Consider the following 19,119-nt stretch of genomic DNA (forward strand, 5'->3'; position numbering starts at 1 on the left):
CTTGTTAGCAGGCAGGGGCTGGGCATGGACACAGAGATGAATTCAGCAGGATAAGGCTCTCCCTTGGAGGGGCTCAGCATCTGGGCAAGGAGTGCAGAGGGGCTGGTCCCCAACACCCTCCAAGGCACGCACCCTCATGACTATGGCCTCCCACTCCACCTGGATCTCAGGACAGGGGCATGTCCTCTCCGCCAGCTCCTCGCCCTACTTCTCTGCTCTACTTGTCCCCCCTGAGCGGGAACCTGACACATGGCTTCTCTGTGCCTCAGTGTTCTCATCTGTAAAACAGAGCAACAGCTGTGCCGACCGTCCCCAAGGCTGCAGCGGGCTAAGAAATTGAACCAGCTAATCCTGTGAGTGCTTGTGCTGGATAAAGTTGGTTGGGTCACGCTTTCATCTTCGCCGGGGAGTCTAGGGGAGCGTCCCTGAAGGTGACAAGCTGGTTTGCATCTGTGCTTCTGACCCAAAGCCCGGGGAGCAGAGAGGAAGAAAGGGGCTGCCACCGCCCCCAGCCCGGTAGACTCTTGGTATGCTTCCTACCGCCACCACCGCCGCCACACACACCCCACCCCCGCCCGGGGAGGTTCCCCCATCTTTCTGCTTTCATCAGCAAGGTGTGCAAAAGGAGCTTCGCGGGCTGCACTATTTGGGGAAAAAGCTGATGGTGGCAGCAGCAGCTGCTCTTTTTAATTCTGGGAACCTGCAAGGGCATTTCAAAGTGAAAAGAGACCTCTGCCTTCAGCAGGTGCCTAAATGCAGCCGCAGGGCTGGGTGCTTACCCCAGCCCAGGGTGGGCTTTGCCAGAGACCCTGCACCAAGCCCAACAGAATTTCTCTATTTAAAAGAAAGGGAGAGAGAGAGAGAGAGAAAGAAATTAGAAGAAAAAAAAAAAAAAAAAAAAAAGGTGCAGCCGATCATTAGCCTGCACCTGCCTGGGAAGTCGGGCAGAGCATCTGGGTGAACTCAAAGGACGAACAGGCCCCAGAGAAGGGGTGCGGGTTCTTCTAGGGGTCTCCATGCCCCCTGCAGACCCACCACCCTATGGGCAGGGCATAGGGAACCCCACGCGTGGGAAAGTCCGGGGGGGGGGGGGGCAGGCACGGAGACAAGGAAGAGGGGCCACGCCCTCCCCAGGCCCCCTGCAGTGACCTTCCCAGAGGATGGATGAAGGGCGAAGGAGCCAGAAGCCAAGCAACCTCCCTGCCAGACAAATTACTTCTGCCTAAAGAGCACCACTCACCACCCAACAGCCCAGCCTCCCCATGCCTCCACTCTCGGCACACGCGCCCCTCCACCCGCAGGAACAGAGCCCGTCCGCAAACACGTGTGTGCCTGATGCAGGGGTGGGGGGGGCAGGACCTCCCTCTTGCTCATAAACACGAGGTTCATTTATTAAGTGCCTCTCTGGCATTTCCTTTTTTGCCTTCATCCTGCTTGTTTAATATTGCATTTGACATTCTCATGTTATAAATGGTAACAGAAGCAGAATGGATGGCTAAAATTAGCTTACGAGAAAGGAGGGTGCTGCAAATAGGGTAGTGAACACAGAAGCCTAGTTAAATCCACCCACGTCACCCGGCCCCCGCCCCCCACTCGCAGGCTGGTTCCCAATCAGCTCTTAGCCGTCAGGGTTCAGGCTGCGGAGGAGTGGCCCGAGGCAGGGGAGCGTGCCTACTCCCGGGGCATCCCTGCCAGAGGCAGTGCCCCAGGCCACCCCTAGCTTGGGCCTCGGTGGACCCCATGGGCTGAAACCCACAGCCTGAGAGACCAACCCAGGACTCGCCTGCTCTCTCATCCTCCTGCCCCCGCCAACCCCAGAAGCCCCTATTCTGGGCGCCAGTCCCCCAGATGTGCCCTGGGATGAAGGTAGCAAGCCTGAGTGCTTGGCAGGCTTTGCTTTTTTGAAGTGGGGTTTTCGGAACCTCCCCGCTGCAGGATTCAGCCAAAGGGCTGAGCTGGCCAGGACACGAGCCCACCTGCTCTCCTTGGGCCTGCCTCCCGGCCAGGGCATGGCAAATACCCACCTCACACCTTCCTACCTGCCTGGGTCTGCAACCCCTGCATTTCGCTGACTTGTCCAGGACCCCCTTCCCTTAGGATTATTACATATTTGTGCAGTAAAAGGATCCAAAGAATAATGAAAGTGATGATGACTAGAACAGTAACAGTAAAAAGGCCCGTTGCTTTGATAGACCATGCTAACCTAGTCCCAGCTCCCAGCAGTCTCTGAGAGACATGCCATCCTTACCTGTCTGAGGGGGAGCCACGCACAGGTGACAGGTAACCTGTACAAGCTCACAGAGTCTAGCAATGAGTAGCCAGCCGTCCTGGGGTGCATTTGGGAGTGAGGGATTTCTGACACGCTCTTCTGGGAAGGCCTCTCGGGTGGACAGCACTGTGTTCTGCCCCTTCCTTTGCTCCCTACCCGCTCAGTGCTTGGGGTCCGTTAAGAATGAAGGCAATGCTTTCTGCATCCTACTACCCCAAACCCCAGCATCCGTTTGGGGCACTGCTGACCCTCTCTGCCTCAGGCTAGTAACCAGCTAAGTCCATAGTGGCCACAGGGGAGCTCTTGCCTAAGAGCCTTTCCTTAGGCCCCTTGAAATAAACAGACCGCACCTGCTCTGGGCCACGGCAGTACAGGCCAGGAGCTGAAGCTGTGGCCCCCAAGGCAAATCCTGCAGATGCTTTGTTTTTATAAATAGAGTTTTCCGTGAACACAGTCATGTCCGCCCACAGACCTATCATAGGGGCTACGTTCTGCTCTATGATGGCAGCGCTGAGTCGTTGTGACAGAGACCTGGGGCCCTGAAAGCCTAAAATATTTACCACCTGGCTCTTTACGAAGCTTCTGCGCACTTGGTTTAGGCCAAATGGAAGAAACTTGCGGGAACCAATGGGGTTTTCAGGAGGGTGATTCCTTCAAGGCTACCAGATTACAGACCCTGCACCAGAGCAGCCCAAGAGCTCCCAGGGCTAGGAACCGAACCAGGGCCTTCAGTAAGCTGCAAAGGACAGTGGTCTCCATCCTTCCTATCTTAGAGGAGGAAACAGGCGCAGATGGGTGGGATATTCACCTGGGCTCAGGACAACCAGTGACGGTTATGGGATTCAGGCTCAGGTCCACGTGTTCTAAAGCCCTGAGAGCTTCTAAGTGACCAGGAGGTCTTGTTTTAGGGACAAGGGCATGAACATGTCACTTGGAGGACCCAGCTCCTCACCCCAGTGGATGTGCCTCAAACATGTGAGACCCTTGTCCGAGGCGGAGAGCATGCCAGCACCAGGGGTGTGTGGGAGGGGATGGTCCCTGGCATGGATGGCTTCCTACGGCGGGGATGCAAGGGTGGGGGGGGGGCTGGTGTCATGCACACAAAGGGAGTGTGGTGCTAAGAGCAGGAGACCAGCCTAGGGATCCCATGCCAGGCTGGCTCATCCAGCTCCAGGCTCCTGGGGCCTCAGCTCTCACTCCAGGTCCTTTCCTTGCGACACCTTATGATTTATGACCGACCCACAGCTCCCACACCATCTCGTTAGCAGCGATCCTTGCCTGGGGCTTCTCAGACTTTAAACATCACTAGGGACTTGTCAAAATGCAGATTCTGATTCCCTAGCTCTGGGGCTGGGGCCCGAGAGTCTGCGTTCCTAACGAGCCTGCAAAATGCCCAGCGAATTTCAAAAATCAGATCACCTCAATGGAACAAGGAAAAGGACGATTTAAAGGAATCCTATAGAAATCCTTGTACAAAGCAAATAAAAACTCTATCTTCATCGGTCAAACCAACCCAGGATTTTCAATTAATGAGGTTGTGCCTAAGTCGGCCGCAGGGTTTAGTGGGAAGAACACTGGGTTAGAGCCAGAACACCACAGCTTCAAATCCCAGCTTTGCCACTTAGAACCATGGACTGTGGAAGTCCGTTCATGGCTCTGAGCTTGGGAGCCTGTTCTATAAAACGGGACGAGGACCGCGTGCACGTAAAGCCCCATCACGGTGCCCGGGAAAGGCCCACATCCTGTTGTTGAATCAGGGGTCAGAAGAGGTGCCCTTGTTCAGGCAGCCCTTAGATCATACCCCACATTCTCCACCAGCAAGGCTCTCCCCGCTCCATCTGCGGTGGGCATGGAGCTGGGCCTCGGAGGGAGCCAGGGGAGCAGGTCAGTGTCACTGCCCGCCTCCCTCCCTGGGGGCTGCGAGCTTGTGGAAGGCTGTGCTGGCCGGAGGCTCATCCCTGCCATGGGGTGTGGGGGGGGGCTGCTTTGATCAGGGGCTCGTAGCAGGAGGCTCATGGAGCGGTTGGGACAGGAGCCCTCTCGGAGCATCATCGGGTGGCCCTACAGGGGCATTTGTGTGTGTTTCCTGACAAGGAGCACAGCTGCATCTCACTCTGCCCCGCACAACAATGGGGAAGGGGCCGAGTCCAAGTCTCCTGGCTTGGGCCCCCGAGCTCAGGGGGTGGACAGCTGCCCCCCATACATGTGGCTCACATGCCTCTGGGGCAGTGCGGGGAGATGCCTGAAATCTGTCATGGCCCATGGGGACACCTTAAACCCAAGCCTGACCCTTCACACCAGCCAGGAATCTGGCTCCCAGTGAGCCCATCTCCTCTGCCCTTAGAAGACCGTGGGAGAACCAGGGGCCACGACACGGCTGACTGGGAGGACGCAGTAAGCGGCCCTGGAAGCCCACCACCCAACGAGATGACCATTCGGCCATTAGAGTCCCTTTCCTCCAGCAGGCGGTGCTGGCTTAGGGGGGACCAACACGAGCTCTGCACAAGAGCTCTCTGGGCTTCAACTTGGGGGCTGCCTCTGAGTGTCTGGCCCCGGGGCAGACTGCTTAACTTCTCTCTTTGCCTCACTTGCTTATCAGTAAAATGCGGGATAATGATCAGTACCTCCTACATCGGTGTGTCTGTGACAGAAGAAAGAGAATCAGTACCTCCTACATCGGTGTGTCTGTGACAGAAGAAAGAGAAGCATAAAGCGAGCTCTCAGCAGAGTCTACAGTTGGCACTAAAAAATATGAGTTATTGATGGGATCTCTTGGAGGGGAGTGCAATGGGGGTCTCTTGTGGTCCACACAACCCCCACTTCCCCGCCGCCACCATGACCACGGACATGACCTCAAGGGAGGGTCTGTATGGGAATGGGGGCTGGGCTGCTGTGATCCCAGCTTCCCGAGGGCAGTGACCCTGACGCAGAAGGCCTTGTGTCTGCTGTGGGCTCTCTCCGACGCGGGGGAAGAGCCCTCTTTTTTTTTTTTTTTTTTTTTTTTTAATGCCCAAGAGATTCACCAACCAAATCAGATGGGAAATGGCTTTGGGAATTATGATGCGCCCTCGCCCGTCGTCATGTGGTCCCTCATGTAATCCTTTATTCATTCCACAATTATTTATCCAGGGCCCACAGAGCGCCAGCCGTAGGAGTACTGGATTAAGATGGAGAAGATTTGGATTCAAGTCTTATCTTCGTGACTCATCAGTGGCAAGACCTTTCTTATCTGTGAATTGGAGAAAACGGTTGCTCCAGGCACATTCCGTGGGCGGAGCGCGGTAATCTGTCCCTGCAGAATTTGTGAGATTGCGAGCGCTTCCAGGAGACCAGTCCTCACAGCTTCGCCAGCAGTCCAGTTTACAAAACACTCCTACGGACCTTCTAACAACCATCCGGGTTTCTGCTTGGCAGTCTCTGCGTTCTCAGAGTCTTTCCAATCCTTCATTTGAATTCTGTCCGTAGCGCAGTTTAAATCCATTTCCTTTTCTGTGGGCCTCAGAAGTAGAAACCGGTATCCCAGGATCCTCAGCCAATTCAGGCTTCTTCAGAGGAGGACGGCGCGCTGGAGGGGTCCTTTCTGTGACGACGATATGGCCGATGGCAAGAGCTCGAAGTTATCAAGCTCATAGTTACTGAGGTGCTCAGCCTTTGCTGCTGGTACCTCCCCGAGGCCCAGCGACCCCACCAGGCGGTCCCCACGGGCCCCGTGATCCTGGAGCTCGGCGACACCTGGTGCCCTTCCAATGGCTTCTTCCAGGACCTGGAATTTCCCCTTTAGAGCTGGTGACTGGTGGGTCTGGGCTGGGGCACGTGCAGGGACTCCTCCAAAGCCCGTGTGATCCTCACCGCCCCTCACCCACCCCTTCCTCTAGTCTACTTCCATTTTTGCTGTGCCCTTAAAGAACAAGTACCAGTCCCGGATTCAAAAGAAACCAGAAACCCTGCCACTATGAACACAGCCGCATGCACCCCAGTCAGCCTCCAGCTGGGTGGAAAAGAAGGTGACAACTGGGAAATGACTGGGGACCACAGCCACAAACCGCTCTCTGGCTTCCAGCCAGCCCGTCCATGGGTTATTATCCTTCTGGGGCTGAAATTCTACCTTCTGATGATCCCCTATGTCATCTGGGGATTCACCCTCAAAACAACGGTCTTTGCCGATCTGGCAACCAGAAAGCTCAAGACATAGGTCCCTTTACTGCCTGGGGAACCCGGGAGGGGGGCAGATCCCCTGGGCCTCAGTTTCCCCACTGGACCACCGAGGAAAATAAAGCTCTTTCTCACTTGTGCTTGAGGCTGGTCTCCAAGCCAGTCTGTAGTGAAGGGCCTCATGTATGCATTGGAGGCAGCACACAGCACCGTCTCTGGCCGGTCGACATAGGGCCTTCCTGATGAACCGTTAAGTCCTGGCAGGACAGGAATGGTGTCTGCCAGTGCCCTCAGATGCCTCTTTCACTCTCCGCTGCCCAGGCAGCCCTCCGTGGAGCCCATCAGCAGCATGCCTGGCTAGGAGAAACAAGGCCTCTGGGCACTGTGCTTTACATTTCCTTTTAAGCCCCCTGTCTCTCTAGTTTGTAAAAATAGCAAGCAGCATCTACCAAAAGAGAAACGTACTAACTGGAAGGCACTGAGTTGGGGGCAGGCGACCGGGTGGGGAGAGGGGGCGGTGGGCAGTGCAGAGAATGCGGAGGAAGGGGTCCTGTGTTATGCCTACATGCTTATCTCCCTGGTACCATTTTAATGCCTGAGCTGACACGTCCAACTTACAGTATGCAAAGAAACAGCATTTTCACTTCAGATGCATATGATGGCTAGGAACAATATGAACAATATTATTTTAGTGCCCTGGGGAAAAATTAGCAAATCAAATATTGAATCAGGCCTGTAGCACGACATGCAAGGCAGACTGCTTTGATCTTATCCCCACTAAAAGCTCTATTATTGAATTTAAAGTCAGTGAACACATATTGGACCAATATACAATGCACATCTGAACACACGTTTCGGAAGCCAGGAATGCTCTGACTAAAGGGAGAAAATACCAAAGTTACAGCTACAATTGAAACACAAATTTGCCCTGCCTCTTCTCATGGGGCTGGAGGCTCTGCTGGCTAACCAAAATATTTTGGCCCCAAAGGGCCTGCTGATGACTCCAGGAACACCTGCTGAGCTCCCACATCTCTGGAGCCAAGAAGGAAGGGGTTTCTTGCCCACAGATTCAATTTGAAGGAGTTAGAGACCTCCCCCAAACCAATGTGCACGCTGGCGCCCTCTGGTGGCCACTTCTCTGGGAGGCCTACCTGTTTAGGGGGCCTTCCCAGGAAAAGTAGCTTTTAAGATCCAGAGGAATGGAAGAGGGTGCTCCTGAAGGTAAAACCAGCGAGTTGATGGGAAGGGGAGGATGTTATCTACCCAGCAGGGCCCAAACGCACAACGAACTTGGGTGGTAAACTTCCTTCCCAAGAGATAACCCTCAAAAAGCCAAACCAAACAGCAAACTCGTATCCTAAGCTGCCCGTCAGCAAATTATAACACAAAGGCCAACTGTGGTTCCCCTGCTGGCTTCTATGTACAGCCCAAGGGCCAAGAAGGGTTTCTATACTTTCAAATGGTAAAAATATAAACAGATACATAAATATTCGGCGGCATAATGACACGAGATCAGCGTCTGTGTCCATCTGCACAGCTTTATGGACGCACTGCGGTATCCGTGCGGGACTGTCCGCGCACGCTTCCGCCACGGCTTTGGGATGCTGTGACCATAAGCTGCATGGCCGGAAAAGCTGGGGATATTTACCACTTGGCCCTGCCCCGAGAGTCTGTCAACTCTTGCCGTTCACAGGACTGAACCCTTAGAGTCTCGTCCCCATGCCCACCCTGCCCAGCTTCTCATGTGAGGATGCGGGCTTTGGAAGTCTGCAAGACAAAGCCAGGCACACTGAGGGGAGGGAAGGCATCGCAGTGCGAGCCCTACAAACTTACCATTTTATTATTGATTTCATGGAAATGAATCTCACAGACTTTCTCCACAACATCTTCATTCTCAAACGTGACAAAGCCAAACCCTACAGGAAAAAGGAAAACAAAACAAAAACAAAAACAAAACAGAGGGGGTGGTGAGTTCGGTTCCAGCCAGCCACATGTTTGTCTTTGATGTCCTGCAGCAGGGACAAGGCTGAGGTGGGGGGCCGGATCCCTGGGAAGGGCCTCCAGATTGGGGAAATGATTTCTAATTTGTACCGGGCACCCTTCTGACAGCGAGGAAAAGTTAACGATTTCACCCACACGCAGCGGGCACCGTGTGGCTTACATCTGCCCTGAAGCAAACAAGAAATTTACTTGTCTGTTATTTACAAGGGCCAGAGCCCTGCGGCTCTCCACGCTGAGGCGGGCGGGCGGACGACCCCGTGCTCCAGCGGGGATCACCATGGGGCCACACGTGCCCTTTCCGCGCTGGAATGGCCAGCCCTGGGGTCGGCCTCCAGACGGAGGTGGTTATTTGTCCTTTTCTTCCTGAATTACTTCCTCTAATACCTCATCAGGACATCCTGAGGCCTGGAAGAAACTATTAAAAGTTTCAGGCCTCTGTTCTACACAGGCTTCCTTTTTCTACCGCTGCTTCCAAAGCGCAGCGGATCTGGGCAGTTTAAGACTGTTTGATGCCTGCTGTCAGCCCGTCAGCCATCCACTGTATTTACTCGGCTGGAGACCGGCTTTGCTAGACAAGCTGTACTGAAGAATTCTGGCAGGCGACCGCTGCTCAGCATCCTGAGTTGCTCTCGCTACCCTCCTGCCCCTCCCTTTCTTCTCCTCCCGCCCAGGACAGGGTTCCAGCACGCTGCCCCATCTGTGGCCCCACTCAGTAAGCACTGCTTTACCACACGGGCCCGCTCAAGGGACAGCACTAACACCACGAGGAAACACACGTGCAGCAGGTGCAGACAGATGCCTGGATGGGAAGGCAGCAGACCGGACTCAGCGCCTATGAACTTATGTGGTACGCTGAGAAGCCCCCTCCCCACTCTGCACCTCGAGCTTTGCACCTGCAGATTACAGTGGTGAGACCGAACACCCAGCTTGCAGCCCCGATCAGGATTTGCAAGGTTATTGGCTACGAACTCAAGGTTGTGTCCCCCCCACCCCCAAACAGCCCCAATTCCCACCTTGAAATCCTGACCCAGGGTGATGGCTTCAGGAAGCGGGGCCTTGGGAGGAAAGGGCATCATGGGAGTGGCCACCTCATTAGTGCCCTCAGGAAAGACACCAGAGAGAGGAAGCACGTGCTTTCTCTCTCTCTTTTCTGCTGGTTGAGGACACAATGAAAAGATGACTATTCTGCACGAGGAAGAGGGCCTTCACCGAAACCCTGACCATACTGACACCCTGACCTTGGACTTTCAGCCTCCAGAATGGTGAGAAATACATTCCTGTTGTTGATAAGCCTCCCAGTCTATTGTCCTTTGAAATAGCAGCTCAAATTGACCAAGACTCTACAGTCCCCAAAGACATGAACCTGACCCCAACTAGGAACAGGGAAGTCAGAATGGCTACTTTGTATTAGGATAGCATTTCCCATCAATGAGTTTAAAACAACAACAAAAAAATACAGGTCTTTCCTCTTCAAGCTTCTGTGTCAAGTGTGGGTCCTGGAAACCCAGGGTGGAGAGATAATCTGGTTCCTTCCGTGTCTCTCCCTTCTGGCTGTCCTACCACCATCTCTGAGGAACAGCAGAGAACAGGCAGCTGATACCCTGAGCTCCTCCATCATGGCTCCTGCAGGATCTAGAACATTCTTAGGGAGAGGGATGGACACGGCCACTCGCTAGTCTTAAAAAATGTCCAACAAAACAGAGGGCCGGGACCAGCACACGAATGGCAGCCACAGTCATCACTAGGATACGTGCTTTATTACCACACACCAAATAGGGGCCCAACAAAAAACTTTCCACCAGATATACAACCAGCCCCATACCAGGTCCCTGGAGAGGGAGGAACAGTGCCATCCTCCAGGTTCCCTCTGTCAGGGCACCTCCTGCTCTTTGGCCCTCAGGTCTATGGACTGCGAGCTGAGCTCTGGAAGAGCTACACCCAGAGGCGGTCTCCCCAACATTTCTCTTTGCACTTTGGTGTGCTGGCTTCCCATGCCCCCTTCAAAGGAGTGTGAAAAACATCAGATAAGTCTCTCGCCCAAGCAGGGACCCCATCAGCACACAGGGGACCAGCATCACTTTGGTTAACCCCCTCCCTTCTGCCCATGTCCTACAGCCCAAATCCTAGGGGCCCCTCAAAAAAGGATGAAGACGCAGGGCCCTTCAAAAGGTCCTCCGTGAAGGGTGGGGTGGCATGGCAGAGGATGGGGGAAGCTATAGGGTGCAGGGATCCACTAGCGCGGGCTTCATAGGACCATGGCAGGGCTGGGTCCCCAGGATTCACAGAGCCCCTAACACACAGAGCGTGCCAGGTTGCCAACGGCTGAATGAATGAACCATTTCTGTCCCTCTGGGGTCTGAGTATCTTGATTATCCACCTGTACCACCGCCTCCCCTCAAGATGGACTTGGCCCTTCCTTCTGCGTTTACAGGCTCCCACCTGCACTAGGCATCCTGAAGGGCACAGAGATCAGTAGGACAACGTCCTTTTTCTGAAGCAGTGGGCTCCCTCAGTGGCACAAGTCAGAGGTTCCCACCCAAGGAGAGCATCTCGCCCCTCCCTCCCTTCCAGACTGCGTGTCAGCCTGAGATTTATTTGTCTCTGAAGGTCACCTCTCTAATCTGTATCTAAACCCAGTTAAACATGAATCCCTAAACCAGCCTGGACATGTTGGTACTCAGGGAAAACCTCACTGCTAATTGGGATGAGTGTAATGAGCTGAAGCGTGGCGCCCCAAAGCCGTGTCCCCAACCTAAACCCTGGACCCAAGGAATGTGACCTTCCTTGTTTGGAAAAAAAGGGTTTTTGCAAATGTAATGAAGTTAAGGATCTCAAGAAGGAGGGCGAGCCAGAGCCAATGACAGGCACTCTGAGGAGAGAAAGGAGAGGGGAAATTTGAGACCTAGAGGACAGAGAGGGGGGAAGGACAGAGAGGGCCACAGCCACTAGCCCACTCCCCCACGGGTGGGTCACGTGTGACCTCCCCCAGCCAGGCCCAGCAGGGCAGAAGGCAGGAGAGTGTGGACAAATGAACCCAACCCATCCGTGCCATCAGGAAATAACAGGAAGTCAGTGCCAGTCAAGGACACAGCTCCACAAGCCAGAGGACAGCCTGGTTCAGAGCCAGTTTGCTGCTGAGCACAGGTCCTAGATCCTGGAACGATGCCCAGGGTAAGTCAAGTCACCATGGGGGTCACGAGTTGAGATGACGGCCACGGGAGCTGCTTTCCTGCGGTAGCCCATGCCTTCCCAGTCTACTCTGCAGATCCCTGTCTGAACTCCAGGCACAGGACCATTCAGGACCCCCTGTCGCCCCAGTTTCTCAATCCATGCCATGTCTCCGAGCTGGGCGGAGGTGTGCCAAGAGCTGGGAGACAGGAATCTAAATGCAGACTGTGCACCAGGAAGGGCAGAGGCAACACTTGCCCCATCGTTTCGAATTCTGACTCTTACATCTCCCTGCGGGTCCCTTCCCTAACCCCACAGGACTCTAAATTTGAGTACCACAAAAATGATTTTCCTGATCAAAGGAGAGAGCCTGGATCTCAAGCCTATGTACCTCGGACACAAAACAATTCAGCGATGTCAAGACTCATTTGCAGTATTTTAAAGACCTATATCGTTTCAACAGCCCTGTCTGTTTGGTCCAAATAGAGAAAACAAACTTGATTGTGTCTAAAATATTTATGTATTCCATTTGAGAAAGCGAAGAAACTATGAAACACTTAATTATCAATAAATGTTATTCCTTAACATATAATCATTTTCCCCTCACAGGTGCATTATCATTTACAACGAATTAGTAACTCAGTGGAGAACCGCCCCCAAATAAATTAAACAGGAGGGTAAAAGACAAGACAACGGGGTCAGGAATTTGGGGGAGGAGAGGATGGTGGGTGGGAAAAATCCTTTTTCGGCATCGAAGTCTCTTTTTTGAAATTGATTTAATTGGGTAAAATGTACATAACATAAAATTTATCACTACAACCTTTGTTCTTTCTTTTCTTTTGGTGTACACTTCGGTGACAGTAGGCACATTCATGATATAGTGCAATGATCACACTATCCATTTCCAGAACTTTTTTTTTTTTTTAAACCATCCTGAACTGAGACTCTGTACCTAGCAAGCCACAGCTCCCCATTCCTCCCTCCTTCAGCCCCTGGTAACCTCGGTCTACTTTCTGTCTCTAGGAATCTGCCTCCTCTAGGCACCTCAGATGAGTCGAATCCTACAGTATTTGCCCTTTTGTGTCTGGTTTATTTCACTCAGCATATTTTTCCAAGGCACTGTAGTCTTTTGAATGGCCTGCCGGATGTATGGATTCTTCCTGAAACTCAGGACATCTGATTCTTCCTGAGAAGGGGCAGGAAGGACTTAAGATTTCCCTCCCATTTTTCCAAAGGAGAACCCCACAGAGAACCAGAAATGGAGCCTCACGAATGCCCACCAAACAGAGGCATAGCAGCCAGGTAAAAGAAACACAGGATTATCCTCACTCAAAAAAAAAAAAACAAAAAAACAAACAAACAAAAAAAAAAAACAAAAAAACAAAAACAAAAACCCAAACAACAACAACAAAAAAAAAAAAAAAAAAAAAAAAAGAAAAAAAAAAAAAAAAAAAAAAAGAAAAAAAGAAAGAAAAACAAGGACCAAACAAAATAATCAGCTGTGTGCTCTGGGCCTCTAAAAGCAGGCAGAACCAAAGGGATGTGTGTGTGGGGATGGGGGTGGGGAGGCATCCTGCTCTGGTCCCCGCCAAGGCAGGGACTGTGACCCATGGTGAGTCTAGGAGGGCTCACCCTCCATCAGGGCCCTTGGGAGTGCCCCCTTGACCACCCCCTGCTCAGGCTCTCATCTCCCTTGATCCTAAGGAGGGCTCACCCTGAAGCCAAAGAACTCTGGAGGTATTTAAAGTCACTCAAGCTGCCATTCAGAACCAAGTGGAACCCTAGGGACTGACCACTGGGGTGGGGAGGAAATTTGGCAAACAGGCCAGTTCACCAAAGAAACCCTCCCACCTGTCATCAGCAAAGCGGCACCTGACCAGCCTCTCAGGAAGCCCCCACCTGAACTGTACCCCTCATTTCTGAGGGGCCTCCAGCAGTTGGCAAATCTGGAACAAAGAAGGTGGTGGAAAGAGAAAACCCCAAAGGGAAAGGGTTTAAGGACGGAGATAAATATGAGAGGAGTTGACAGGGAGCGTTTAAAAATGAAAACTCTACAGCATTCTCCTGAATGAAGCTATTATGGGAAACTAACAAGTGAGCTCTATTTAAGAGATAAGCATTTAACAGTCAAACCTTTTTTCCCTCTTTTATTCAAATGAACAAAACTGAATATTCATCTGAATAACACAAAGCTATAAAACACACACACAGAAGAAGAGAACAGAAATCTGAAAATAAGAATACCACAAAATTAAAACGATCCATTGCAGATGCAGGCCCTGAGGAACCTCGGACAGGTGACTTTCGAAGAACTCTTTTTTTTTTAAGGTCAGGGAGGGCAAGATGGGGATGGCCGCGTCCTCGCCTCAAAAATAATTCTCTTCTCTTATATAGGTCAATGAACACCAATAGGCAATCGCGTGGTGCCTGATGCATTTTCAGTGAAAATCAATGCAAGTCATGAGTTAACGCACTTGGTTAATGGGGGAAAAGAGGATGGAGAAACCCGTCCCCCCTCCCAGACTGTCGAATTTATCCCGGGAATCCCATGAGGTGTTTAAGGTATGTGTACGCAAGCCTGTTTAGGACTCACCCCCACTCCCCCTCGCCAACAGCCCAGTGTTGGAGGAAGCGGTAGTCTCCGCCGGCTGCCTTCGGTATAAACACAAACCTCTTGCGTTCGGTTGTGGGGAGCCCTTTGTGGTTTCAAAATCCTTCTCCCCAAGTTAACCGTGGGAGAGGCGAGGCAGGCTCTGCCATCATCATTTTGCTCAACTGCTCGACATCGTTTCAAATGACCCATCCAGGGTGACACGTGGCCACTAAGCCAGAGCAAGACATCTGGGACTTCCTTGGGTCTGTGAATGTTCGGGATAGATTTGGTGGTCCCCAGGGCTCAAGAGGGTAAGAGCCTGGGCCAGGAGGCATGGGCCTCGCGTGCTCCCTGAGTCAGCCAGCCCCGAGCTGGGTGCTGGCTAGTGTCATCTCCGGCTGCTCGCCACCCCCAACTCAGAACGTGGCTGGGTCACCCGTAGGAGCAACAAGCAGGTTTGGCGAGTCCGTTTCGTCTGCCGTGAAGGGTTTTCCTGGAAGCCCAGATGGAGAAGGTCTGAGTGTCACCCCTCCGCACGGGTCCGTCGGGCAAGAGATAGGCAGGCGGTAGGTATGCACAGACGTGTGGCAGGCTGGTGTGGCTTCCCACGTTCTGGGTTTGCCCTAAAACAACATCTAAGTGACTCAGAAGATGGATCTGTTCCAAGAAAAAAAAAAAAAAACACACACGGTCTCTCCAGAAGAAGTGACATGTTACCGATTGTCACTTTGGAACACTCCCTGCGTGTTACCTGGATGTTTGTGAAATCACTCTGTCCTCCCAGCCTCTCCTGTGGAGAAGGAATGTTCCCACTTTACAGATGAAGGACTGAGGCCTGGGTGGGAGCCGGTGTTCTTCCCACCATGGCCCACTTCCTCCGTATGAAGGTGGTCACTCTGCTTCTGGCATCTCTTAGATTCTAAATTTGTCCCGCAACCTGGGTCTCACAAGCCTGCCCTGTCACCTTTCCCTGTGAGAATCTCTACCCAATGGGCAACAGCACCTCGCCCTAACAACCCAGCAGGAGGAGGACCACAAGACAGGGGGTGGTGGGTAGAGACGTGTCCATCTGCCCCCATTTCCTCCTTGCTCCCCCCACTGCCCCAGACATCTGTGTCCTTCCACAGAAAGGCAGCAAAGGGAAAACTGAGGTTTTTCAGAAATGCACAACAAAGATGACTTTTATAAAGAAAACCAACGAGGCTCTCTCCTAAGCCAGTCTAACCTAGGATGTGCACGGGGTTGAGTGACTTCCCTGGATGTTTCTAGAACCCACCCAGAGACCTGCAGGATAGGAAACGAGGCTGGATTATCAGGCTCCATCATGCCTCCCTTGTGAGTCAGCCAACCCCAGAGGGATTCACCAAGGAGCACTCACTCCCCTGGATGGGTTAAGAACAAAGAACAGGGGCAGGTGTACTGACCCGTGATGGATGCGGGATGCAGCTTCTGGGCTGGTCAGAACAAAGACTTGCGGGCCAGGAGGCCAGCAGAAGCAGATGCTTGCTACTAACCCTCCCCCGAGGCCGGCAAACATGCCTGTGATGAACTCGGGAGGCCTGCAGACATCCTTCTCCCCTCCCCACACCCCATCCCCTTCTACCTCGGTGACGCGAGCCAACAGGCTGCCTCTTTGGGGGACCCCTTCTGACCTGACCTTTCCTCCCTGCCACGTCCCCCTTCGGGGCGGCACAGCGGCCCTCCCATCGCGGCATCATTCATGCACCTGCTTCCTCGTTTACACCATGAGTTTGGCAGCTGGTTGCTGTAAACGATAATAAAATGCCTTTCCAAAAAATGAAGGAATGTGACCAGACACGCCAGCCATCATGATATTAAAGCCGTGTCAATTAATTTCTCCCCTGCTTGATAAATGAGCCCCATTCCGTCTCTTAATAATGAGGAGAGAAACAAGAAAAGTTGACACTTAGTTTAATTTATTTTCTCAACTTGCCTGGTCATATTTCTTTCTGCCTTGCAGAGCCTGGCTGGGGCTGTGGGGAATTACAAGTGGCTGGCGTGCCGGCAAGGCAGAGATCGGTGCGAATCGACACGGGCCTCCCGTCTTCCCACATACCACTTAATCAGGGGGGGAAGGGACTTGGGGAGCCAGCTCACACCTGCGCCTCTCCAGCCACCTTTGGGGACTGGGGGGAGGAGGGGCTTGGGAACAGGAGGGAGGTGATCTCAGGTGCACAGGGTTGGGGGCGGGGGAGTCAGATAACAGAAATGGTGCCATCAGGTCTCCAATCTAGTGCACAGAAAGTGCACAGAAACCGCACAGGACTGAATTCCCTAAATTAATATTAAGCTACATTGGTGGGATTTGCCTGAGGGCAGCCAATTTCTCAACGGGAAAGGTGTTTTTCTTTCCTCCTCAGCCCAAGGATGCTGGAGCCAATACCCAACCTTGAAATGTGAGCATCAAGCTTCCAGAAGTCGGACACCAAGCGTTTCAGGAAGGCTTACTTACAAGTCATTTTCTTCTATGGCCCCAGTCACCTCAGGGCTGTTTACGGAGGCCCCCAGATCATAAACAGAGTTGGGAGTGAGAGTGAAGTGTGCTCCTAAGCCAGGGTTTCTTGATGGAGTCTCGCAGCAGTGTTTGGATAGGGGAGAGGCATGTTAAAAATGCAGCTCTCACCCCCCCCCCTTTGGGGGCTCTCCTGCCTCCAAAGGTGGGTTCTGTGGATGTGGCCCAGGAATCTGCATTTTAACCAGCTCTCTGGGGATTCTGATGGGCACCCAAGTCTGACTCTGCTCCATATTCCCCAACTCAGGATGAGCTGAGCAGAGATCATTTGGTTAAAAATAATCCAGAACTTTCCAAAAGGAAAGAGAATCTCTAGGCTCCCCTCTAACATGAAGGGAGAAACTAAAGCTGTTTTAAGAAGCCTCTAAAATCTCATGGAGAGCTGAACCTCTTAGCCCCACGGGCAGCCCTCATCCATGGTAAGGGGAGATCAGGGGCAAAGCAGTAGCTTCTCTGTTCCAGGCTCAAGAAAGGATAGAGACCAGTTCATACTAGAGTCTAAAGGCCTGATTTTGCTTCCACTGGCAGAGGTGATAGTTGCTTTTATGTAAGGATTTGGTAAACCACTAAGTTCTACATTAGAATTTCCGGGGGTGGGAGGAGGGTGTGTGTGTTTGTGTGTGTGGTGTGTGTGTGTGTGTGTATTTTACTGACTGGGGAGGCACCTCCTTCCATCTGTGAAATTATACACATGTACAGAGAATTTTACAATGGGGTGAAAAACCATCCAGGAAAGAGGGAGGGGAGGGAAGAAAAGGGAGGAGAGAAAGAGATTCAGAGAGAGGGGGTCAGGTGGAGGGAGAGAGACCCCTCCATCATCCCTAATTTTTTTTTCTGAGAGAGACGGAGCAAAGGCAAGTGGGGGGGGTGGGCAGAGGAGGAGAGAGCATCTGAAGTAGGCCCGTCACTCAACGTAGGGCTCGATCTCACGACCCAACCCTGAGACCGCGACCTGGGCCGAAATCAAGAGTCGACGCTTAGCCAACTGAGCCGCCCAGGCGCCCCCCCTAAACCATTTTTCTAAGAGAGAAATCTGCCATGAATACTGATCGCATGGTTTGAAAGTGCCCGCGGCTGCGGGGACGGGGGTTCTCATCCCAGACTCTCGTTAACCGAGGGGGAAATGCACCTGCGATCCAGGCCAGACAAGCCCAGCCTCATTTCATTCTGAGCGTGCTCCGTCGCAGTGATTCTGTGAATGACACTTGTCAGGATGGCAGATTAGTTCACAAACCTATTTTTTTGTGCGTGGTGTTCCATCTTGGTTGGGAAAATAGTCAGTTCTTGGCGAGAGAGACACACATTACTGCTGTTAAGTGCCAATATAAACTCTGGGACGCAGTGGTAAATTCACCAAATTAAATCGCTAGACAACTGGCTCGGATCAGGACCCCGGCAGAAGGTTCCAGGGCGGCGGTGCGCGCCCAGCGGGGCGGAGGCAGCGGAGGTCGTGGGCACAGCTGGAGCAAGGGCACGAGGACGTGCCGCCTCCACGTCTGTTCTAGAAACCACAGAGCCTCAGGCAGCTCTGATGGGCCCGCTGGTAAGACTGTGTCCTTCAAGGCTTCTAAATCCCTAGGTATTCCGAGCTCAGGGGAGCTGAGACACCAGCTGGAAGATATTCCCCACAGAGGTACTTAGGTTGGTCCCCGCCCTCCCCGGTGCCCCCTCATCCCCCCCCCGCCCCGCCGCCCAGCGTAGGTTTCAAATCTATCACCTTTTCTGATACCCTCTGGCCCCACTCAGGCAGTGAGCATCCTGGAAGGTACAGTGAGCCTCAGATATCTCAGTGTCCCCTCTGAGGGTGTGTGTGTGTGGGGGGGGGATGGGCTTAATCTTTGGATCTAGGTAGATCTGGGCTCAAATCCTGGCTCCAGCAATAGCCAGCTGTGTGACTCTGAGCAGGTTCCTTAACCACTCTGACCTTCAGTATCTTCTGTGAGACAGAAGGAAGAAATCTGCCTCACAGCTAGGCTTGCTTGAAAACCCTCGTGAGGTGGTTAGCTGTCCTCGCCCACCAATCGAACGAGACTTTTCATGACTTCTGCCCTATCCTGACCTCTATCTCCACACATAGTTCCCTGCCCTGTGCCCTGAGACTCACTGGTTAAAATTCTTTTGACATGTGTGTCAGAGAGATGTCCACAAAGCTTTGTCAACTATCACCGTGGGAACAAGATTCAGGACAGACAGAGGTAAAAGAAATCGTGTGAATTCCCAGGCTTACTCCTTGAAAAGACCCTACTGTGCATCCTTTCGGGTCAAAACAAAAATCACGAACTTCTCCCTCACCCTGACCACCGACAGCCCGCCAGTAGCTCTGGCCTTTGCTCCGAGAGTGAGCCTGCAGCCTGGCTGTTGAGGAAAAAGCCAAGGGCCTCTGTCTGGAGGGGGCTTCCCGGG

The 19,119-nt window shown here is 52.8% G+C and overlaps 1 protein-coding gene across 5 annotated transcripts in view; it reads right to left on the reverse strand.

Moving 5' to 3' along the window:
* LOC111151236 (musashi RNA binding protein 2) overlaps nt 1-19,119 on the reverse strand; it is a 385,145-nt gene that overhangs the window by 62,646 nt on the left and 303,380 nt on the right. For all 5 annotated transcript variants that reach the window (XM_022509070.1, XM_022509068.1, XM_022509069.1 and 2 more), the window contains one exon: nt 8,255-8,337. In XM_022509070.1, the coding sequence (XP_022364778.1) occupies nt 8,255-8,337 (83 nt within the window). The remainder of the gene's footprint in view (nt 1-8,254; nt 8,338-19,119) is intronic.

The sequence above is a fragment of the Enhydra lutris genome, unplaced genomic scaffold (assembly GCF_002288905.1).
Source record: "Enhydra lutris kenyoni isolate GAN:26980312 unplaced genomic scaffold, ASM228890v2 scaffoldscaffold26, whole genome shotgun sequence".
Taxonomy (NCBI): domain Eukaryota; kingdom Metazoa; phylum Chordata; class Mammalia; order Carnivora; family Mustelidae; genus Enhydra; species Enhydra lutris.